Genomic DNA, 24,634 nt, shown 5'->3' with positions numbered 1-24,634 from the left:
TTACCTTTAAAAATTGACATATTTATTCTAATAGAGACTCCCGAGTGGCACAGCGGTCTAAGGCACTGCATCTCAGTGCTAGAGGCGTCACTACAGACCCTGGTTTGATTCCGGGCTGTATCACAACCGGCCGTGATTGGGAGTCCCATAGGACGGCGCCCAATTGGCCCAGCATCGTACGTGTTAGGGTTTGGCCGTGATATGCTGTCATTGTAAATAAGAATATTTTCTTAATAACTGACTGTCCTAGTTAAATAAAGGTTAAATAAAAAATGTAAATAAACAGACACCTTATTGCATACATTGAAATTATATTAGGCTATGTAAGCTGAATATACAAGTAAAACATATATTAAACAAATATCCTAAAGTATAATCTTTTCGAAAGTACTAAAGTTACTTAAATCCATGTAATGTTGTCCTTGAGACATTTAAATGAACCGCTGTAGAAGTCCATTCATTCCTATGGGACTGTGGGACTGTGTTTCTGAGGAGTGACAATATGGCCGTCGACTGGGTTTAAAGCCTCTCATTGGCCAATACACGAAATCAGCAACCCATGGTTTATATACATCATTGGCTGCATCGCGCTGAGCTCACTTCCGTGTATTCTTTATTCCACGGGCGCGTGCTTCCGTGTCCATTTTCACAAGTCAAGGCGCCGCGACAGGAGCACTCATCCGCCGTCGTCCGTAGCCGTGCGGTATAGCAGCGAGAGCTCTACATGCGAAGAAGTGGACATTTACACACTTTTGCGTACACAACTGGACTATTTCTTCTTCTGTTTATTTGTATTTTTTCTATCCACTCAAAGCTTGATTTTTAATTGCACATTTTGTATTACGAACTGATTTAAACGCCAAAATGGAGAATCAAGAAAGCAAGTATCTCCCGGAGCTTCTCGCGGAGAAGGACAGTATGGACGTGTCGTTTACGCACGCTATGAAACTTTTATCTGCAGGTAAAAACACGTTTTATTGGCAAATGTCCTGCCTCGACCAAAATGATTGATATTTTAGCCATTGCGATAAGATATTATTTTTTTATTCGTGCGTTTTGAAAACGACGCACATTGGCTAGACGGGACTGCTAACGTGGGTCTGCAAACAGACCCTTTTCATGGTCTGTGCTACGACCCGTCACCCCACTGCACCTACACGGTCTAGACACGGTTTAACAACCCCGTTGAATGAAACCGTGAAATACTAGCTCTCATTATCGAGTTTGTGGATTTCCATGCGCACATGGTAACCTATCTGAAATCTCTCCCTATCGCATGCTCCAAGCTGCCACCGCTGTATTGTCATAGTGGTCTTTCTGTGCCCTCAAACCAGAGAGAGAGAGAGGAGAAAGAGAGAGAGAGAGAGAAACCAGAGAGAGAGAGAGAGAGAGAGAAACCAGAGAGAGAGAGAGAGAGAAACCAGAGAGAGAGAGAGAAACCAGAGAGAGAGAGAGAGAGAAACCAGAGAGAGAGAGAGAAACCAGAGAGAGAGAGAGAAACCAGAGAGAGAGAGAGAAACCAGAGAGGGAGAGAGAGAGAGAGAGAGAAACCAGAGAGAGAGAGAGAGAGAAACCAGAGAGGGAGAGAGACCCAGAGAGAGAGAGAAACCAGAGAGACAGTGAGAGAGAGAGACACAGAGAGAGAGAGAAACCAGAGAGACACAGTGAGAGACAGTGATAGGACGTTCTGGCGTCTTTGTGTGGCAGATAACTCCCTTATTGTGTGGTCGTTGCCCCCCAGTAAACAAGCACAAAATACCATGTTTTCTGTCCCCTCTGCAGGCTGTCCAGAAACCCTTTGTATTTCCAATGTGGGTGATTGCACAGAGGGAGAAACTAATCCTAGTTGCATGTAGGTCGCTTTAAAACGTAATGTATGTGATTTATAAAAAAACAATTGTGATGGGTTTATTTTGTGTAGCCTACTATGGAAGCAAAAGTTGTGGGTGTGGTGAGACAAGCACGTTTTGTTCTGACTAGCAAACAACCGCACAAGGGTAGATTTATTCAAGTTTACCCCGTAAGAGAAGAAAAATGAAAAAAAGCATTTCAAATATATTTCTGGAATGTATTTTACATTTAAAAATGATTAAAAACATATGTTAATACTTGACGTACATCTGTAAATGTATTTGGAATACATGTGTTTGGTATGGAAATGTATCATTTGTTTTACAACGGCAGGGTTCGAGGACAGTTTAATACAGTGTAACTGTGTGACGATACCAGTGTAAGAATTAAGCAGTTTGTCTACCTGAACACGGTTGTTGTAGTTATTCGGTCAGTTTCGAGATGCTACCATTTCTGGGTTTATTTTTTTAAAATTATTTTGTCTTTTTTTGGGGGGGGGGTGCTGGTTTCACGAACACATTTTAAGTCTAGTCCTGGACTAAATAGCATGCTCAGTGGGGATTCTCCAAGGAAATAACGGTTAATCTGTGTCCAGGAAACGGGCCCTTTTCAGTTCAGTCAAATGTGTAAAATATTACAGCTAAATTCTATTTTGAAAGGCAGAAATCCGGAGAAGCACAGCGATCAGTGGTTTAACATGTCTGAAATGTGTATAGTCTGGTGTTCCAGCTGGATCTGATACACTTTTCCATGGTGAAATTTGTTTTTATCCTTGGTCCTTTCCACCCATGTGTTTTGCATTCTAATACAGACCTCCTGGAATGGAAATCTAGTACAGTACCGTAACCTACCACTTGGTGGCGGTAGTTCATAGATATTGTTTAGCCATCTGACCTTATCAAGACCCTTTGGTGGCTGACAGTCAGTCAGTGCCTTTTTGAGATCACAGATGAAGGAATTTTATTTTTATTTATTTTTTATTTCACCTTTATTTATCCAGGTAGGCCAGTTGAGAACAATGTCTCATTTGCAACTGCGACCTGGCCAAGATAAAGCATAGCAATTTGACACATACAACAGAGTTACAAATGGAATAAACAAAACATACTGTCAATAATACAGTAGAACAAAAGGGAACAAATAGTCCATATACATTGAGTGCAAATGAGGTAAGTTAAGGCAATAAATAGGCCAGGGAGCGTTTGACAGTGATGAGGGATGGTTGTTTGGTCGAAGACTTATTACGGATGCAGGCAATGAGGCAGTGATCGCTGAGATCTTGGTTGAAAACAGCAGAGGTGTATTTGAAGGGTGAGTTAGTTAGGATGACATCTATGAGTGAGCCCGTGTTTACGGATTTGGGGTTGTACCTGGTAGGTTCAATGATAATTTGTGAGATTGAGGGCATCAAGTTTAGATTGTAGGATGGCCGGGGTGTTAAGCATGTCCCCGTTTAGGTCACCTAGTAGCATGAACTCAGAAGATAGATGGGGGGGCAATCATTTCACATATGGTATCGTGGGCAGAGGGAGGTCTATAGCAAGTGGCAACAGTGAGAGATTTGTTTCTGGAAAGGTGAATTTTTAGAAGTAGAAGCTTGGAAATGCAGGCAGCGTAGCACACCGCCTTAGGCAGTTCTATTTGTAAAATGCTGTTAGGAGGGACAGAAAGCTAAGAATGAGGTTGGCAGAGTGTGCTAAAGCAGTGAGTAAAACAAACAACCTAGCGAACCTCTGGCTCCCGGCTGCTAGCGAACCTCTGGCTCCCGGCTGCTAGCGAACCCTCTGGCTCCCGGCTGCTAGCGAACCCTCTGGCTCCCGGCTGCTAGCGAACCCTCTGGCTCCCGGCTGCTAGCGAACCCTCTGGCTCCCGGCTGCTAGCGAACCCTCTGGCTCCCGGCTGCTAGCGAACCCTCTGGCTCCCGGCTGCTAGCGAACCCTCTGGCTCCCGGCTGCTAGCGAACCCTCTGGCTCCCGGCTGGTAGCGTAGTTGACACGTTTGCACGTGGCATTCTGAGATGCTGTCATGACTTAAGGCTCTTTCATGTGTATGACTTCTAATGGTAACTACATTGTAGCTCAGTTGGTAGAGCATGGTGTTTGCAACGTGTTTGCCATGCCAGGGTTGTGGGTTCGATTCCCACGGGGGGCCAGTACAGAAAAAAAATTGTGAAATGTATGCATTCACTACTGTAAGTCGCTCTGGATAAGACCATCTGCTAAATGACTAAAATGTAAATGTATAACATGGTAAGATTTCGTGTTTGAATCAATTGAATTCTCCCTTGTAGAAATCGAGAGAATCCAGAAAGGTGAGCCCAAGAAGGAAGGAGGAGATGCGTACCTGGACCTTTTCACCGTCAAGAATATCAAACTGAAGGAACGCGTGCTCATACCTGTCAAACAGTATCCGAGGGTAAGTCTTTTTCCCCTTTTACTCCTGTCATTCATTCAGCAGCAGGGCTTAAATTACATGGGTGTCTGGGAGTATGCAAGCTCTCAGCCATGCTTTAGGAGACTCCAAATCAAACTTTATTTGTCACATGCGCCGAGTACAAGTGTAGACCTTACCGGGAAATGCTTACTTACAAGCCCTTAACCAACAGCTCTGTTTTTAAGACGAGTTAAGAAATGACACTGTTGGTTAAGGGCTTGTAAGCATTTCAGGGAGGTAACACATGTCACAGTAAAATGTTTCTCCCCGAGGGACAATGATCAGCGTTTTTAATAGATTTCCTCCACCCTCATTATTTAAAGTGGTACTAAAACCTCTGTATTTACATGGTGATTACACGGCTGGCAGAAACTTTAGTGTGTCCACAACCCGTCTACCAGTCTGCCGCTTGCATAATTGTTTCCGTTATAGCTGCTTCATGTTTCAAGTACTTTGATTGCCTAGTTCCTTATACTAGTGAAGGTCTTCCACATTTTGTATTGGGAAAGGCGACGTGACCCACTCTGAAACACTGTGCTTTAAGCAACAGGTACAGAAACAGTACAGCATCTTTTCAATACTCTAGAAGCCTTATTCACAGTGACCCATCCGCTGGACCCCCCCCCACACAAAAAAAAACGGTTGAATCAACATTGTTTCCATGTCATTTCAACAAAAACATTCAATGTGCTGACGTTGAATTAAATTGGAAATCTGATTTAAATTTGAAGAAAGTCATCAAACTAAGGGAATTTAGTATTGTTTTCCCCCAAGTTAACTATAAAATCCAATGATGTGAAATGTTTTGTTGATTTCACATTCAATTCACGTTAGTTGACAACCAAATGTGTAAAAAAAAATACAAAAGTTAAAATGACGTCTGTGCCCAGTGGGATGTAGAAATCACATTGTTAGTCTATGATTCATTTTTTTTGGGGATGTCCTGTAATGTTTAAGCTGGTTTCATTTGTTGGCTGACCTGGTCTTGTTTGTCCTGTCCCAAGTAACATACCTCATACCTCAGACTTTTGAAGCCGTATGCTGTTACACAAGGAACCATGTTCTGTAGTATAAAGCTGTCTTGTTTTCCTGTTTCCAGTTCAACTTTGTGGGAAAGATACTTGGCCCTCAGGGCAACACAATCAAACGCCTTCAGGAAGAGACTGGGGCCAAGATCTCTGTACTGGGCAAAGGCTCCATGAGGGACAAAGCCAAGGTGAGAGAGCTGGCATATATATACTTCGCACATCTGCTATCCACCTGTTACGCGCGCACGTTATCCACCTGTTACGCAAGCACACACATTATCCACCTGTTACGCGCGCACACAAATTATCTACCTGTTACGCGCACATCTGAGGGAGGGGGTCTGGCCACAGCTGTCCTACAGCGGAGGGAGGGAGGGAGTCTGGCCACAGCTGTCCTACAGCGGAGGGAGGGAGGGAGTCTGGCCACAGCTGTCCTACAGCGGAGGGAGGGAGGGAGGGAGAGAGTCTGGCCACAGCTGTCCTACAGCGGAGGGAGGGAGGGAGAGAGTCTGGCCACAGCTGTCCTACAGCGGAGGGAGAGGGAGGGAGAGAGTCTGGCCACAGCTGTCCTACAGCGGAGGGAGGGAGGGAGGGAGAGAGTCTGGCCACAGCTGTCCTACAGCGGAGGGAGGGAGGGAGGGAGAGAGTCTGGCCACAGCTGTCCTACAGCGGAGGGAGGAGGGAGGGAGGGAGAGAGTCTGGCCACAGCTGTCCTACAGCGGAGGGAGGGAGGGAGGGAGAGAGTCTGGCCACAGCTGTCCTACAGCGGAGGGAGGGAGGGAGGGGAGAGTCTGGCCACAGCTGTCCTACAGCGGAGGGAGGGAGGGAGGGAGTCTGGCCACAGCTGTCCTACAGCGGAGGGAGGGAGGGAGGGAGAGAGTCTGGCCACAGCTGTCCTACAGCGGAGGGAGGGAGGGAGAGAGTCTGGCCACAGCTGTCCTACAGCGGGAGGGAGGGAGGGGGAGGGAGTCTGGCCACAGCTGTCCTACAGCGGAGGGAGGGAGGGAGGGAGGGAGTCTGGCCACAGCTGTCCTACAGCGGAGGGAGGGAGGGAGTCTGGCCACAGCTCTCCTACAGCGGAGGGAGGGAGGGAGGGAGTCTGGCCACAGCTGTCCTACAGCGGAGGGAGGGAGGGAGTCTGGCCACAGCTGTCCTACAGTGGAGGGAGGGAGGGGGAGGGAGTCTGGCCACAGCTGTCCTACAGCGGAGGGAGGGAGGGAGGGAGTCTGGCCACAGCTGTCATACAGCGGAGGGAGGGAGGGAGGGAGTCTGGCCACAGCTGTCCTACAGCGGAGGGAGGGAGGGAGTCTGGCCACAGCTGTCATACAGCGGAGGGAGGGAGGGAGGGAGTCTGGCCACAGCTGTCCTACAGCGGAGGGAGGGAGGGAGTCTGGCCACAGCTCTCCTACAGCGGAGGGAGGGAGGGAGTCTGGCCACAGCTCTCCTACAGCTGTATGAAGGGATGGTTAGTTGCACCTGCCTCGCCCTGAAAATGAGGGTAGATTTATCTCACCTAGTTGACACCTTTTTTAGATTTTCAACTGTCCGTGGTCACCTGATAAAGGCCATGTTGACTAAAAGACTGTCATAGGTTACATAGACCCAGACCAAGGTGGCTTGTCTTCCTCAATAAGCTCTCTAACTGTCCTGTGTTGTGTTTCAGGAGGAGGGTCTGAGGAAAGGTGGTGAGGCCAAGTACGCACACCTGTCCATGGAGCTGCATGTCTTCATTGAGGTGTTTGCCCCCGTGCCCGAGGCTTACCTACGCATGGCACACGCCATGGAGGAAGTCAAGAAGTTCCTGTTTCCTGTGAGTGGATTAGACTCTTAAGTGTGGTGGTTCTGTAAGATGCTGTGTTGTATTTTTTTTTTATTTTAATTTTTTATTTAAATTTATTTCCTCTGAAGAAGCACGAATTGTGCGCAACGTCAGGAATTTTTTCTTCCTAAATTTTAACATGTGTTTCATGTCCTTGTCCGACCCTGCAGTACACTCTCTTAAAAATAAAGGTACAAGTTGAAACCAAATAGGGTGCTGAGAGCGATGCCTTAGGGAACAATTCTTAGGCTCTCCGAAGAACCATAAATAGGATGGTTCTTTTGAAGAACCATAAAAATAAACGTTTCTGCCCTCCGGAATTGAATAGCCCTGCTGTAGGGTTTTTAGTCTTATTTGCATATTTCCCAGGGTGCCTTTGGAGTGAATTTTAGAGGTACCAGTCTTGACTGTGTTTGTAGAATTCATTCATTTTCAGTCCTGGTGCTTCACCAAGTGAGATCCTAAGTGAATGTTATCATTAAACTGACATTCTTTAAGACGATACAGTACATCTCATAAGGCCCTCTTTTGAGGGTGTAGTTTTACCCTAATACAGTGGCATAAAACTGATTAGTTTACAGGCCACATCAAACTACAAGTCCCATTATGCTTGCTTATACAGTGCTCTGTGATTCCTGTTGGAATCCGGCCAGACTGGGGATATTAAACATTTAGACTTTTCATTCACCTGCATCCTGCATTCAGAATTACTGCCAGGATTAGGAAGACTAATGTATGAAACGACCTAAACCATATCATCTGGAACAAACATTTCAGAATGATTTAGATAAATGTGTATTATTTATATTTGAGTAGCATAAGATGGCTCTAGCAATCAATTTCCATGCAAACAAAAATAAAATATTGAAACAAACAATTCAAAATATCTACCTGCAATAGATAATGCTGGGAAATATAATAATGATGGGTGTTGGTTTTGTTTGACCACTGGTTATTAACATCAACACCGGGGCTATTTTACACCACTGAGTGTTAATGTAACTAAATCCACACTAGAAAAATGACACAGAAAAATCAACAATATTTTACACTGACCCAATATGCTGTGTGCTATGAAAGAAACACATCTGCATACTTCTGAAGAACTGTAGATTCCACGTCAAGAACCTCACACTTAACTAAAAAAAAAGGTTCTTTATCGGGCAAGAATTTTCGAAGGAACCTTAAGAGCAGAAGAACCCTTTAAGAACCTTTTTTTTCTTTTTTTTTTTTCAGTGTACCTTGTCATGGTTGTGATCAGTTGAGGAAACTAGCTTTTATTTTGTATTAGGAAAATGCAAGTTATTTTTCAGGATGGTATTGTCATGGTATTGATTGGTCTGTTTGAACAATACACCAAGCAAGCACCAAGTCAGTAGATAGACTGGCCGACGGTGCTTGTTTACATGGAATAAACAGTTTGGATAGGGCAGCGAGCCTAATAAGCAATCAGCTTAAGAAGAATTGGGTGACTTTCCCAGTGCCAGCAGGGTGGCACCCATATGGCTCTAAATGTCCGTTAGCCTCCTGCGTTAAACGAGGACGAAGAGGCGTGAGATGCTGCCCCCAGACACTCATCTAACTGCTGTGGTACACTGTGGCATCGGAAAAACAGTAGGTGAATTGCTTCAATGGACTCGTTACTACGCCAGCATGAGCTGAATTCTTGAAAATAGAATGGAGTGTAATTTTCCACTGAGCAGTGTGAAACTGCTCTGCCTACCTCCACTTTTCTACCCTGGGACAGGGGATCTATAGAGTGTGTAGGTTTTTGTTCCAGCTCAGCATGAACACAAGTCAGGTCTGCAGATGGCGGTAGTGTTGGGACCTAGAGAATGTGCAGGCTTTTGTTCCGGCCCAGCACTTAATTTTGTCGTGCACCAATAGAAAATGGTATTGGTGCATGTCCTAAGTTTAAAAAAATTAAAAAAAATTATTTAGCAAAGGTTTTTCATATAGAGGTTGCTACAGATCTGTACCTGAGGGAAACCTCGAGCTACAGCATTCTAGGGTCACCAGCTCAACTCTGGTGGCCCTTTCCTAGAGCATTGGGGACTGCCATGTGGCCTCTAATGCATTGGAGGGATACAAAGTTTGGTAAATTAATAAAACTGAGTCGGATTTTACTGAATTCTGTTACCAAACTTTGCATCTGTGCAGTTTTTCCAGTAAATGTTTTTATTTTATTTATGTAAATTGTTCATAGTAGTCATTGTGCATAGAGTTGTGATTCATTAAATGTTTTTTGTTTGACTTACATTCTAAAGTGAAATATTTGAGAACTCGTAATTCTGTTACTGTGTAATTATTCTAATTGCTATACTAGCCACTCCCTCAGATGTCTGGTTGGTAACGGCAACAATGGCTGACCGTAAAATACTATGACGTTGTGCACTGCAACATGCCATACCATACCGCAGCATCCCGCTAGCTGTGCTGCCGTACTTCCATTTATTATGGATCCCCATTAGTTCCTGCCAAGGCATCATCTGCTCTTCCTGGGGTTTATTATGGATCCCCATTAGTTCCTACCAAGGCAGCAGCTACTCTTCCTGGGGTTTATTATGGATCCCCATTAGTTCCTGCCAAGGCATCATCTGCTCTTCCTGGGGTTTATTATGGATCCCCATTAGTTCCTACCAAGGCAGCAGCTACTGTTCCTGGGGTCCGGTAATATTAAGGCAACATTTTATTTATTTTTTTAAATGTAATGTTACATTCATAACAGATTTTCACAAGACTAAGTATGACGCATCTTTTTAAATGAGGACCCACTGTATGCAGTATTTCCATAAACTGTTGTGGTGGGTTACCTACAGTACTATATCATCAGCAGGACTTGTTTGGTTATTGCTTGTCTAGCTATGAAGTAATTGCAGCACTTAATTTCCCTGGAAAGACTATGCATGAATCATGGAGGTTAGACTGGTTTGTTTGGTTTGTATGGGTCAATGTAAATCAGTGATTTTGTTTGTGATTTTTCACCAGACAAACCTGTTTAGAAGTTATTGTAGTGCTCTGTATTACAATCATTTTCCCCCCAAAAAAATAATTCTAGGTTAGCGAGCTTCATTTGTCTGGGTTGATTTTCCTAAGCTGGGGAATGTGTTTTGATATGGCTGTTGCTCTGCAAGGCAGTCTGTTCTTCTCCTTGGCCCCCAAAAAATCTTTCCATGTTAGTTGGCTTAGGTAGGAATGGTTTAATGTTTAGCAGCATATTAACGGTCTATCTTGTTAAACGAAGGCGACGCCGTGTTGCTCTTGCTGATTGCATTAATTACGGAATCAGACTAAAGGTTGTTATCTGCGCGTTGTCACTCTAGAGATGAATGGACGCCAGCCAACCTGCCTGCGCTGCATATTATAGTATCACATTTGCGTCCCAAATGGCTCCCTATATAGTGCTCTACTTTATACCCGAGCTCTATGGGAAACAGAGTGCCATTTGGGACAGAACACTGAATATTTCCTTTTGGCTGTCGGGATCACTAGAGGAGAGTCAGGCTCTCAAATAGCACCCTATTCCCTATTAAATAGTGCACTACTTTAACCCAGGGGCCCCTGCATCGGAACAGATTTATGAAAAGCAATTGATCGGGGTCACGGTTTAACATCCAGGCTGTATCACATCCGGCTGTGATTGAGAGTCCCAAAAGGGTGGCATACAATTGGCCCAGTGTTGTCCGGGTTTGGCCGTGGTAGGCCGTCATTGTAAAATAATAATTTGTTCTTAACCTTTCTAGCGCAGGCATTCCGCTAGCGACCTACCTCGACAACATCCGGTGAAATTGCAGAGCGCGAAATTCAAAGTACAGAAATATAAATATTTAACCTCTATGGGCTAGGTGGGACGTTAGCGTCCCACTCTATTCAACAGCCAGTGGAATCGGGCGGTGCGAAATACAAATGCCTCAAATGCAATAACTTCAATTTCTCAAACATAGGACTATTTTACACCATTTGAAAGATAAGACTCTCGTTAATCCAACCACATTGTCCGATTTCAAAAAGGCTTTACATCGAAAGCAAAACATTAGATTATGTCAGGAGAGTACCCAGCCAAAAGTAATCACACAGACATTTTCAAAGCAAGCATATATGTCACAAAAACCCAAACCACAGCTAAATGCAGCACTAACCTTTGATATTCATTAGATGACACTCCTAGAACATTATGTTATACATGCATGTTTTGTTCAATGAAGTTCATATTTATATCAAAAACCAGCTTTTTACATTAGCATGTGATGTTCAGAACTAGCATACCCACCGAAAACTTCCGGTGAATTTACTAAATTACTCATAAACGTTGACAAAATACATAATTATTTTAAGAATTATAGATACAGAACTCCTTTATGCAATTGCTATGTCAGATTTTAAAATAGCTTTTCGGCGAAAGCACATTTTGCGGTATTCTGAGTACATAGCTCGGCCATCACAGGCTAGCTGTTCAGACACCCGCGAACTTCGGGGCTCACTAAACTCAGAATTACTATTAGAAAAATTGGATTACCTTTGCTGTTCTTCGTCAGAATGCACTCCCAGGACTTCTACTTCAACAAATGTTGTTTTGGTTCCAAATAATCCATAGTTATATCCAAATGCCTCAGTTTTGTTCGTGCGTTCAGGTCACTATCCAAAGGGTAACGCGCAAGCGCATTTCGTGACAAAAAAAATCAAAATGTTCCTTTTACCGTACTTAGAAGCATGTCAAACGCCGTTTAAAATCAATTTTTATGCTATTTTTCTCGTAAAAAAAAGCGATAATATTCCAACCGGACAACGTTGTATTCATTCAGAGGGAAAGAAAAAAATGGTGAGGTCTCGTGAAGCGCATCTCCAGTCTCTGTCACCAGGCAGGCCACTGACAAACTCTGCTGCTGTTATCTGCCCAGAGACAGGAGACGCGTCAATCCGGTTTCTGAAGGCTTTAGAGAGCCAATGGAAGCCTTAGAAAGTGTCACGTAACAGCACAGATACTGTAATTTTGATAGAGATGCAACAGAAGGACTACAAATTGTAAGACAGGCCACTTCCTGCTTGGAATCTTCTCAGGTTTTTTTTGCCTGCCATATGAGTTCTGTTATACTCACAAACACCATTCAAACAGTTTTAGAAACATTAGAGTGTTTTCTATCCAAATCTACTAATAATATGCATATTCTCGTTTCTGGGCAAGAGCAGTAACCAGTTTAAATCGGGTACGTTTTTTATCCGGATGTGAAAATACTGACCCCTAGCCCAGACAGGTTAACATTCATGTGTAATACATCAAAATAAAGCTTAACTTCTTGTTAATCCAGCCACTGTGTCAGATTTCAAAAAGGCTTTACGGTGAAAACACACCATGCGATTATCTGAGGACAGCGCCCCACATACAAAACCATGAAACATTTTTCAACCAGGCAGGTGCGACACGAAAGTCAGAAATAGCGATATAATAATGCCTTACCTTTGAAGATCTTCTGTTGGCACTCCAAAAGGTCCCAGGAACATCACAAATGGTCCTTTTGTTCGATAAAGTCCTTCTTTATATCCATAAAAACTCAGTTTAGGTGGCGCGCTACAGTCAATAATCCACTGGTTTCCCTCCTTCAAAATGAATCACAAACATAACCAATAAACTTATCCAAACAAGTCAAACAATGTTTATAATCAAACCTTATGTTCCCTAGTACGTAAATAAATGATAAAATTTAAGACGGAGAATAGTATGTTCATTACTGGAGATAAATAACAAAAAAATGTGCTTTCCTTCACGCGCATGAAACACTACAGCCAAAATGGGAGCCACTTAGAAAAACTACAACTCTGGCTCATTTTTCCAAAAACCAGCATGAAATTCTTTCTAAAGACTGGTGACATCTAGTGGAAGCCCTAGGAACTGCAATCTGGGAGGATTTCGCCTTATAATAAAAGTGACAGCCATTGAAAACAGTGGTAGGCAGAATTATTATTTTTTTTGGGGGGGGGGTGGCTTCGCCTGCCATATCAGTTCTGTTATACTCAGACATTACTTTAACAGTTTTAGTAACTTTAGAGTTTTCTATCCAAATCTACAAATTATATGCATATCCTAGCTTCTGGGCTGAGTAACAGGCAGTTTACTTTGGGCACGCTTTTCATCCGGACGTCAAAATACTGCCCCCTAGCCCAAAGAGGTTAACTGACTTGCCTTTAAAGAAAACATTTTTACCCCCAAAAAGAGAAAGACTGTTTGATGCTGGGTGTTGCTGGTTGTCCACTGCAGGAGTCTGTCATTATGTATCTGTCGTGGTCCCGTGTGGCTCAGTTGGTAGAGCATGGTGTTTGCAATGCCAAGGTTGTGGGTTCGATTCCCACAGGGGACCAGTATGGGAAAAAAAAAGAAATGTTTGCATTCACTACTGTAAGTCGTTCTGGATAAGAGCGTCCACTAAATGACTAAAATGTAAATGTAAAATGTCCAACCTCTCCACTAAACTGAGGAAGATTTACCATTAGGGTACATGCACTAGGTATTTTACCTGCTTGCATACGTAAAGACTAGGGAGAGACACACACACACACACACACTGTTTTAAGGGCTTTTTGAGACTGTCTCTCATTGCCTTGCTCTTATAGTCATTAGTGAAATGCTTTGTGGCTCAGTATACTGAACACAGGGCTGTGGGGTGAAACAGGGATGCAGCTTGAGCCCCACCCTCTTCAAAATAAATATATTATTATAGAACCAAAACATAAACACAACAGGCAAAGTGTTGGTTTCATGAGCTGAAATAAAAGAACAGAAATGTTCCGTACCCACACAAAGCGTATTTCGCTCATATTCTGCATGCAATTGTTTACATCCCTGTTAGTGAGCATTTTATCCTTTGTCAAGATATTCCGTCCACCTGACAGGTGTATCTAGAAGCTGGTTTTAACATGGTCATTACATAGGTGCACCTTGTCATGCAACACAATGCCACAGATGTTTTGAGGGAGTTGGCATGGTGACTGTTGCCAGCTCTGGTCACTGATGTACAGTTGAAGTCAGAAGTTTACATACACTTAGGTTGGAGTCATTTAACTTGTTTTTCAACCACTCCACAAATGTCTTGTTAACAAACTATAGTTTTGGCAAGGCGGTTAGGACATCTACTTTGTGCATAACACAAGTCATTTTTCCAACAATTGTTTACAGACAGATTATTTCACTTATAATTCACTGTATCACAATTCCAGTGGGTCAGAAGTTTACATACACTAAGTTGACTGTGCCTTTTTAAACAGCATGGAAAATTCCAGATAATGTCAGCTTTAGAAGCTTCTGATAGGCTAATTGAGTCAATTGGAGGTGTACCTGTGTATGTATTTCAAGGCCTACCTTCAAATTCAGTGCCTCTTTGCTTGACATCATGGGAAAATCAAAAGAAATCAGCCAAGACTTCAGAAAAAAAAAATTGTAGACCTCCACAAGTCTGGTTCATCCTTGGGAGCAATTTCCAAACACCTGAAGGTACCACGTTCATCTGTACAAACAATAGTATGCAAGTATAAACACCATGGGACCACCCAGCCGTCATACCGCTCAGGAAGGAGACGCATTCTGTCTCCTAGAGATTAACGTACTTTGGTGCGAAAAGTGCAAATCAATCCCAGAACAACAGCAAAAGGCCTTGTGAAGATACTGGAGGAAACGGGTACAAAAGTATCTATATCCACAGTAAAATGAGTCCTAAATCGACATAACCTGAAAGGCCGCTCAGCAAGGAAGAAGCCACTGCTCCAAAACCGCCATAAAAAAAGCTAGACTACGGTTTGCAACAGCACATGGGGACAAAGATTGTACTTTTTGGAGAAATGTCCTCTTGTCTGATCAAACAAAAATATAACTGTTTGGCCATAATGACCATCATTATGTTTGGAGGAAAAAGGGGAGGCTTGCAAGCCGAAGAACACCATCCCAACCGTGAAGCACGGGGGTGGCAGCAGCATGTTGTGGGGGTGCTTTGCTGCAGGAGGGACTGGTGCACTTCACAAAATAGATGGCATTATGAGGTAGGAAAACTGTGGATATATTGAAGCAACATCTCAAGACATCAGTCAGGAAGTTAAAGCTTGGTCGCAAATGGGTCTTCCAAATGGACAATGACCCCAAGCATACTTCCAAAGTTGTGGCCAAATGGCTTAAGGACAACAAAGTCAAGGTATTGGAGTTGCCATCACAAAGCCCTGACCTCAATCCTATAGAAAATTTGTGGGCAGAACTGAAAAAACCATGTGCGAACAAGGAGGCCTACAAACCTGACTCGGTTACACCAGCTCTGTCAGGAGGAATGGGCCAAAATTCACCCAACTTTTTGTGGGAAGCTTGTGGAAGGCTACCTGAAACGTTTGACACAATATAAAGGCAATGCTACCAAATACTCATTGAGTGTATGTAAACTTCTGACCCACTGGGAATGTGATGAAAGAAATAAAAGCTGAAATAAATAATTCTCTCTACTATTATTCTGACATTTCACATTCTTAAAATAAAGTGGTCATCCTAACTGACCAAAGACAGGGACATTTTTACTAGGATTAATTGTCAGGAATCGTGAAACTGAGTTTAAATGTATTTGGCTAAGGTGTATGTGAACTTCCGACTTCAACTGTATGTTAATTTCTGTACCATAAGCCGAACATCGTTTTAGAGAAGTTGGCGGTACATCCAACCGGCCTCGCAACCGCAGACCACATGTAACCACGCCAGCCCAGGACCTCCACATCCTGCTTCTTCACCTGTGCGATCGTCTGGGTCCAGCATCCAAGACGACTGATGAAACTGATGCGTATTTTCTGTCTGTAATAAAGCCCTTTTGTGGGGAAGCACTCATTCTGATTGGCTGATTGGCTGGCCTTTGCTCCCCAGTGGGTGGGCCTATGTGAAATCCATAGATTAGGGCCTAATGAATTTATTTCCTTATGAACTAACTATGTAAAATTTTACCGCGTTGTGTTTTATATTTGTTCAGTATAATTACCTTTTCCCTCCTTCCCTATCCTCCCATCTTTACTACCAACCCTCATCCTTTTTGTCTGTCCTCTCTCTCTCTTTCTCTCAGGACATGATGGATGACATATGTCAGGAGCAGTTCATGGAGATGGGTTATTTGAACGGGGGCCAGGAGCACGGGCCAGGGGCCCCACGAGGCAGAGGAGGACCACCGGGCCCTAGGGGCCGAGGAGGGCCTCCGGGACAACCAGGGGCACCCAGGTAAACAGACTGAGGATGAAATTAATCAAGGTGGCTGAGTTATTGTCTGGCTGAGTTATTGTCTGGTCTATCTGCAGTATGTCTGTTCAAATAACACTTCACCCTTTGTCTCCTCTGTTTCTCTGTATGCATTGTCTTCAACCTCAATCTCCTTCCTCTTTTCTGTCTGCATTATCTTCACCCTCTGTTTCTGTCTGCATTCTCTTTCTCTACTCTCTCTTGCTTGCTCTGTCTCTCTTCCTCCATCTTTCCAGGGGTAGGGGTATGCCCCAACGTGGAAGTACCACCAGGGGAGGTCCAGTCAGAGGCGGGGTAGCGAGGGGAGCACCAGCAGGAAGAGGAGGACCTCCAGCAACCCCTGCCAGAGGGGCAACAGCGCCCCGAGCCAGACTCACTGCCCCTGGTGGGCCTCCGAGAATGCCCCTTCCACCCCCCCACCAACACGCCCCAGCACCGGAACAATATGAGGAATATGTAAGTTAAAATAACTTTATTATTCCGTGATGTTTTAAGTTAAAATAACTTTATTATTCCGTGACATTTTACCTTTTTTTTTTTTTTTTTTTTTGAATCTTAAACATCTCTTCTATGTTTAATATTATCCAGCTAATTTGAGTTTTTATGTTATAATGATCAAGTTACATTGCAACAATGCCCATGCTGGAATTCAGAGAACACGTAGGGTCAAACCGTCATCGTGTAACGCTTTGAAGCCTGTAATTAACAATTTAATAGTCCAGTCTGGTTATTTATTTAACCATTAATTTATCCCGGTTAGTTCTCTATTTCACCAGGGAGATCAGATCTAGGTCAAGACAGCAGCAGTAGCTGGAGCCGACTAGTAATGTGTTATTGTAGAGAGCAACAGCGTTGCTAGGTCTACCTCTTCATAAGACATTTATATAAAGGAAATTTTAATGAAATTTTTAAGAACTACCCCTGTTTTATAATTGGATTCACCTTTATTTTATGGGTTAAGGGTTGGTAACGGCGGCTCAGTACCTCCCGGGTTAAGGGTTGGTAACAGGGGCTCAGTACCTCCTGGGTTAAGGGTTGGTAACGGCGGCTCAGTACCTCCCGGGTTAAGGGTTGGTAACAGGGGCTCAGTACCTCCTGGGTTAAGGGTTGGTAACGGCGGCTCAGTATCTCCCGGGTTAAGGGTTGGTAACGGCGGCTCAGTATCTCCCGGGTTAAGGGTTGGTAACGGCGGCTCGTGGTACCTCCCGGGTTAAGGGTTGGTAACGGCGGCTCAGTATCTCCCGGGTTAAGGGTTGGTAACGGCGGCTCAGTACCTCCCGGGTTAAGGGTTGGTAACGGCGGCTCAGTACCTCCCGGGTTAAGGGTTGGTAACGGGGGCTCGTGGTACACAGCATTGCAGCTCTTCAGTTAATGAAAGTTCTTCCTTTTGTTGCCAACTTATTTGCAGTCTAGATCTCACACATCAATTGGTGAATGAAATTCACTTCACAGGCCGAGGATGACCTCTCACGTTTATTTTGTTCTCTCTCTCTCTGCTCCTCCTTCTGACCCCCAACCTATTCTCCCTCTCTCTTCTCTCTCGCTCTCTCTCCCCTTTTCACTAGGCCTATGATGAGAGCTACACTGAGCCAGCGTACGAGTCATACGACAGTTACTACAGTCAGCCACAGGCGTGAGTCACCCGTCTCTCCATCTATTGGCAACAAACCACACACACACCACGCATTGGCTGTCACATCCTTGCTCTTCACGGTTACACATACCCTACTTATTAACTGGAGTATCGAGTTATGGAGAATGTTGGGACTGAAATAGTTCTGAATTCATAAGGATAAACTTTCCCTGTGGTAGGATTGTTTTGAGTCTGTTTTTTTAAGTTGGTTAGTTCAGCTAACCTTCGCTACGTTTGAAATCGGATGACATCAGTTATTAAAGGTATTATTTTATATTTTTGTATTAATTTGTTTGTTTATCTTATCTATTAAGTGAGAGCATATTTTATTAATGGGATGTATATTGAACATGACTACTGGTAGGCTTGGTTTGCTGGCTGGGTAGGTTTTTCTGCTTAGCTTGGTTTGCTGGCATGCAGCAATTTCAACAATTTTACTGAGTTACAGTTCATATAAGGAAATCAGTCAACTTACATGCATTCATTAGGCCCTAATCTATGGAGGGGTTGGCCTGGGAGGGCATAGGCCCACCCACCTGGGAGCCAGGCCCACCCACGTTTTTCCCCACAAAGGGGCTTTATTACAGACAGAAATACTCCTCAGTTTCACCTGCTGTTCCGGGTGGCTGGTCTCAGACGATCCCGTAGTTGAAGCCGGATGTGGAGGTCCTGGCCTGGCTTGGTTACACTTGTTCTGCAGTTGTAAGGCCAGTTGGACGTACTGCCAAATTCTCTAAAACGATGTTGGAGGCGGCTTATGGTAGAGAAATGAACATTAAATTATATGGCGACAGCTCTGCTGGACATTCCTACAGTCAGCATGCCAATTGAACGCTCCCTCAAAACTTGAACGATCTGTGGCATTGTGGTGTGTGACAAGTGCACATTTTAGTGGCCTTTTATTGTCCCCGGGACAAGGTGCACCTGTGTAATGATCATGCTGTTTATTCAGCTTCTTGATATGCCACACCTGTCAGGTGGATGGATTATCTTGGCGAAGGAGAAATGCTCTCTAAAATGGATATGAACAAATTGGTGCACAACATTTGAGAGAAATAAGCTTTTTGTGCGTATGGAACATTTCTGGGATATTTTGTTTCAGCTCATGAAACATAGGACCAACACTACTAAGTTACGTTCATATTTTTGCTCAGTATATATTTGTCATTTATCAGACGCTCTTATCCAGAGGGACGTAGTACGTTTTTCATACTTATTTTCCTACTTTGTTAGCTTGTTCTAATTTGAAATGTTTTTTCTCCTCTGTTCTGCTCTTAGAGAGCCAGAGTACTACGACTACGGACATGGAGAAACACAGGAAGCATATGAACCCTACGGTAAGACGTCAACACTCCACTCTCAAGCCAAACCTCTCGTCCTAGCGCTCACCCTTTATGATGTGGGATATCCTTATTCTGGCTTGATTATTGCTTCTGTAACTGGTAAATTACATGACTAATGCTGATAGCAACATGTCTTCAATACATCCTTGTTGAAATGCTTGGGAAACAGAATTCTGAGTTTCAAACGGAAATTGTGTTGGTTGGAGATTTCTACTTGTCATCCAAGCTCATTTTGTAATGACATTTTATGTTTGTCTGATCTGTTCTGTCCGTCTCTGTCGTGTGTGTGGTGTGTTCACCCCTCTAGCCCAGGACGACTGGAACGGGACCCAGAGAGCGGCACCGGGGGGAAAGGCCCCCCCTGCCAGAGCGGCTAAGGGCCCTTACCGAGAACACCCCTATAGACAATACTGAACTCACCATGCCAACGCCTAGCGACCAACGCTACCACTGTTAACGCGTTGCCCCGACAACCAACCACCAACCTGTCTACCACGGCAGCTCTTGCTCTAAGCAACCCTCGACAAAAGTAATTGTCCGTTTTGGTTTGGAATTTTTTACTACACTGGACTTTTACGAGCCGAAAATCATGATCATAACTGATCGAAGCTGATTTGATATATAATTCAGACCTTAAAGCGTTTTTTGGGGGGAATTTGAAGTTTTAGTTGATTTCTGTTTTTTTCTCTCTGACCCTGTCTCCCTCTTGGCTTTTTTTTGCACTGTTGATCGTAAAAGGTTTTTTATTTTTAATGTTTGGATTTAAACTCACTTCTAGCGGAGTTAGACTACTTATCCACTTGTTATCGTCTTTAAAGGGAAATTTCCCCCAAAAAATCTACTTCATATTCATTATCTCCAGTACAACAATATGTGAACACGGTGCGTTTCTACGTTTTGTAGTTAAACAAAAAAATACAAATAGTTTTTAAATGTTTCCCACGACGACATCGGTGTGCAACTAATTGACTACTAATTGGTTGATTTCATTGGAAACACTTATCTTCATCTGGTTTACTACAAAACATATAAACGCACCATTTTCACAAGCATTGTTGTTGGTTCTGGAGATGATGAATATGAAGGAGAACCGTTCATTATTTTGTTTAAAACTATACTTTGAGGGACAGTTGCAGATTCCCATTTAGGCTACATTTCAAAATTCTTTTTTTATTTTTTATATAGCAAAGTAAAAGAAACTTAAACACTGTTTCAATTATGTAATATAGACCAAACAAAAACGCCAAGTCAAAGGAAACAGTAAAAACAAACAAATGTTAATGGAATTTGATTTAGTATTCCCATTTGTTTTAAATAGTCTTTAATTAAAAGTTGTCAATGTAGACTTAGGCAGCAGCGATTCTTTATTTTTTTAAATTTTATTTGTAATTTTTTTAATATAATGACATTTTCTCATTGTACATTTAGAGTTTTGAAATATAGCCCTGATATCCCCTGTTGAGATGGACTGTCCTCACATACTTCATTGGTTTTTATTAAAGTTGGTTCAACAGTAAGTTAATTTTATTATGTCTCTACAGTCGATGTCTTTTTATAAGTAGAATATGGTCTTAGATCGGGCCTCATGTCATGCTAAATAATATCACCTGTCAGTACAGGATCTTATTGGTTGAATCTGATTCTATAAACTGCATGTAAAAAAAAAAAACGATGCAATGAAGGATTGGGACAAAAATCTCCACATGAAGGGATCCTGCAGCTTTTCAATCTGATCTCTTGTACATACTTTTAAATCGTCCAAATTGCACATCTACTATTCTGCCACTGGTATATGTACCCTCCACATTAAAATGCATTATGCTCCATGTGTAAGGCTTGCATAAATAGGTAACTACTAAATCTGTCCAAAAGATGTTTTGCAGCAATTTGTCAATAAAGACTAGTTTGTTTTTCTATGAAACTTCCGTAACTTGGTTTATTTCTTTTCCTGTCCTAGTTAAATTTGAAATGTCATTTTTAAATAGCATTTAACAGGCTGCTAGTTAGAGGTGTTTTTCTTGTTATTTCTCTTCAAAAACACATTTTAAAAAATTTAAATGTATTGTAATCTGAAGACCTTAACGTATACTAAATGATGTCTTGACTGATTATTTAAAAAAAAAAAACAGCACGACTTATTCTTTCTCTCTCTTTCTATACTTTTAAAAAGGAACCAGAGGTAAAACCTGTAAAATAACCTGGATAGCTTCCTAATGTGTTTAAAGCTCTAAAGCATTGAGTGCCTGGGTATGTATAAAGACTTTTTCAATCCATCTTACCTGTGGTCGTAGAACAACTTTAATGAGAAATGCATTGCTAGACTCTTGTTAGTAAATTTAACTGAACTCCAACCATTTTAGGTTTCAGGGTTTGACCTCGATGTTCGTGTCATGTGTAGTGGCCGACGCGGTGGCTAGTTTAGTAAAGAGAGTAATGGCAGTGCAATGGAGAGGATGGTTTTAACCGTAATCGCTCCACTATAAAGGTAACCCTAAATGAGTAATTTGATTGTGTGTTTACACAGTGAATTAAACTGCTGGTAAATGCGTGCAATTTAGTAAAAGAAGAATTCTAGTCATGCAAAATAAAAAAAGACCAAAAGTACAAAAAAAAAATGGAACTTCAAATATTATTGCACTTGTAAGATTTTTAATTTACTAAAATAACTTTGCTGTGTACTTTACAAAATATCCTATAATAGTTTTATTAATGCAACTCTTGCTAAAATGAAAATCTGCAAAGCCGAATCTCTAATATCTTCTGAACCAGTTTGAGCTGCTGCTACTTTTTCTTTGGAAATATGTTTTGTAAACGTTGCATATTACTGTAATGGTGAACGTCTCTGACATCTTGTAGAAAGTAATGGACAAAAAGCTTGAGTTGCATGACTACTACTACTTTAGACTTTGCATGATTTTTTTTGATTTTTTAACTGAACTATCCACTAGTGTTTTTTCATTGGTTATTGATTTAATATCTCTTCCATCAGGTCCAGCTATTAGTCAGTGAAGAACCAATCAGAGGTCGGCTTAGTGGAGAGATGAAACCATGCCTACCTCAGGTAGGAATTTGTATTTTTTGCTTAAGGGGGTTTTGCAACAATATTTGCCAAGGCCGATATTCATAAACCATCTCAGAGTAGCATTGCTGATCTGAGGTCAGTTGTACCTTTTAAAAAAAATTATAAATGTGATTTTATACGGACAGGAAGGACCTGATCCTAGATCAACAATCCTACTCTTAGACTCTTTATGAATACAGACCCAGATTTATAGCCATACTGGAAATTCACATTCCAGGAGTGTGTGGCTGATAAACCAATAGTCAAGTTACTACTTATGTAGAACCATACACACTGGCCAGAGCCATATAGACTGGCTGGCAGTCTTTATTTTATAAGGCTCTTGTGGGGGTTAGGTTCTAAGCTGTCACAGCCAGGTTAGCATGTTACAATTATAATTTTGGTACAATTTGTAACAAGCCACCCTTTAGAGCCAAGGATCACGCTTCAATCAGTCAAAGCAGAGGCCCCGGAGGGTTGGTTGTGACAGGACGGTAACCGTGGAGCCCTGGAGGGTGGGTTGTGACAGGACGGTAACCGTGGAGCCCCGGAGGGTCGCGACAGGACGGTAACCGTGGAGCCCCGGAGGGTCGCGACAGGACGGTAACCGTGGAGCCCCGGAGGGTCGCGACAGGACGGTAACCGTGGAGCCCCGGAGGGTTGTGACAGGACGGTAACCGTGGAGCCCCGGAGGGTCGCGACAGGACGGTAACCGTGGAGCCCCGGAGGGTTGTGACAGGACGGTAACCGTGGAGCCCCGGAGGGTCGCGACAGGACGGTAACCGTGGAGCCCCGGAGGGTGGGTTGTGACAGGACGGTAACCGTGGAGCCCCGGAGGGTGGGTTGTGACAGGACGGTAACCGTGGAGCCCTGGAGGGTGGGTCGCGACAGGACGTTAACCGTGGAGCCCCGGAGGGTGGGTCGCGACAGGACGGTAACCGTGGAGCCCCGGAGGGTGGGTTGTGACAGGACGGTAACCGTGGAGCCCCGGAGGGTCGCGACAGGACGGTAACCGTGGAGCCCCGGAGGGTCGTGACAGGACGGTAACCGTGGAGCCCCGGAGGGTCGCGACAGGACGGTAACCGTGGAGCCCCGGAGGGTAGCGACAGGACGGTAACCGTGGAGCCCCGGAGGGTTGTGACAGGACGGTAACCGTGGAGCCCCGGAGGGTGGGTTGTGACAGGACGGTAACCGTGGAGCCCCGGAGGGTTGTGACAGGACGGTAACCGTGGAGCCCCGGAGGGTTGTGACAGGACGGTAACCGTGGAGCCCCGGAGGGTTGTGACAGGACGGTAACCGTGGAGCCCCGGAGGGTTGTGCCAGGACGGTAACCGTGGAGCCCCGGAGGGTTGTGACAGGACGGTAACCGTGGAGCCCCGGAGGGTCGCGACAGGACGGTAACCGTGGAGCCCCGGAGGGTGGGTCGCGACAGGACGGTAACCGTGGAGCCCCGGAGGGTGGGTCGCGACAGGACGGTAACCGTGGAGCCCCGGAGGGTGGGTCGTGACAGGACGGTAACCGTGGAGCCCCGGAGGGTGGGTCGTGACAGGACGGTAACCGTGGAGCCCCGGAGGGAGGGTCGCGACAGGACGGTAACCGTGAAGCCCCGGAGGGTTGTGACAGGACGGTAACCGTGGAGACCCGGAGGGTTGTGAAATAGAACCTGCAGGTAGTGAAGGGTTACTAGGTGATGATAACATCAGAGCTATGTTGAGAAGCTAGTTCTTCTTAACTGGGTTTGGTGATTTTAAATGAGCTCTACTTCAGTCCTTCCTAGTATAGCCAGATAGATGGCTGTTAGTGGAGGAGTGACCAACCATCCTCCTGGTGAGATCAAGGCTTTCCTTCCAGCCTTGATCCAAAGCTCGTTTATACTGCCAATAATGATCCTGGTCAGCTAGTAGTCTAAGACTTGAGTGTAGGGGAATGTTGAATATATCAAATTGAAATTATAAAGGGATGTTCAGGACAGCAGCTTAATTCCCTTTAGTTATATATATTACTGATGTATTTTGGAGCTAACTCCTTCTTCAAGGCATGTAAAATATATCAATGCAGATTGGTTTTGGTTCTCCTTTCTCATTGTGTTGAATTTACCAATGCAGATTGGTTCTTGTAGAAATGAATGCTGACATGATTGATTGGTTATGTTTTCTGTGTTCCTCCTCTGCAGTGAGGTGGTGCAGCAAGCTCCTACATGACCGAGCCCCATTAGGCTCCAC

At 43.8% G+C, this 24,634-nt stretch overlaps 1 protein-coding gene across 1 annotated transcript; it reads left to right on the top strand.

The window, feature by feature from the left end:
- The first annotated feature begins 629 nt into the window (after window positions 1–629).
- On the top strand, window positions 630–21,272 carry khdrbs1b (KH domain containing, RNA binding, signal transduction associated 1b). Its single transcript, XM_014178759.2, has 9 exons — window positions 630–961; window positions 4,142–4,266; window positions 5,384–5,500; window positions 6,976–7,122; window positions 16,206–16,357; window positions 16,612–16,831; window positions 17,941–18,008; window positions 19,287–19,345; window positions 19,659–21,272. Exons 1-9 carry the CDS (start codon window positions 865–867, stop codon window positions 19,763–19,765), a joined length of 1,092 nt encoding a protein of 363 aa, XP_014034234.1. The 5' UTR covers window positions 630–864; the 3' UTR covers window positions 19,766–21,272.
- Window positions 21,273–24,634: the final 3,362 nt, after the last annotated feature.

This window comes from Salmo salar, chromosome ssa27 (assembly GCF_905237065.1).
Source record: "Salmo salar chromosome ssa27, Ssal_v3.1, whole genome shotgun sequence".
Taxonomy (NCBI): domain Eukaryota; kingdom Metazoa; phylum Chordata; class Actinopteri; order Salmoniformes; family Salmonidae; genus Salmo; species Salmo salar.
Note: the sequence above shows the minus strand (reverse complement) of the source record. Positions and strands in the feature narration are given on the sequence as shown.

Excerpts from the sequence above, each read along its gene's own strand:
- khdrbs1b (XM_014178759.2), top strand. The coding sequence starts at position 865 with ATGGAGAATCAAGAAAGCAAGTATCTCCCGGAGCTTCTCGCGGAGAAG. Across the intron at positions 16,358-16,611 it reads GGACAACCAGGGGCACCCAG|GGGTAGGGGTATGCCCCAAC; the intron begins GTAAACAGACTG and ends CCATCTTTCCAG. Across the intron at positions 18,009-19,286 it reads TACTACAGTCAGCCACAGGC|AGAGCCAGAGTACTACGACT; the intron begins GTGAGTCACCCG and ends TTCTGCTCTTAG.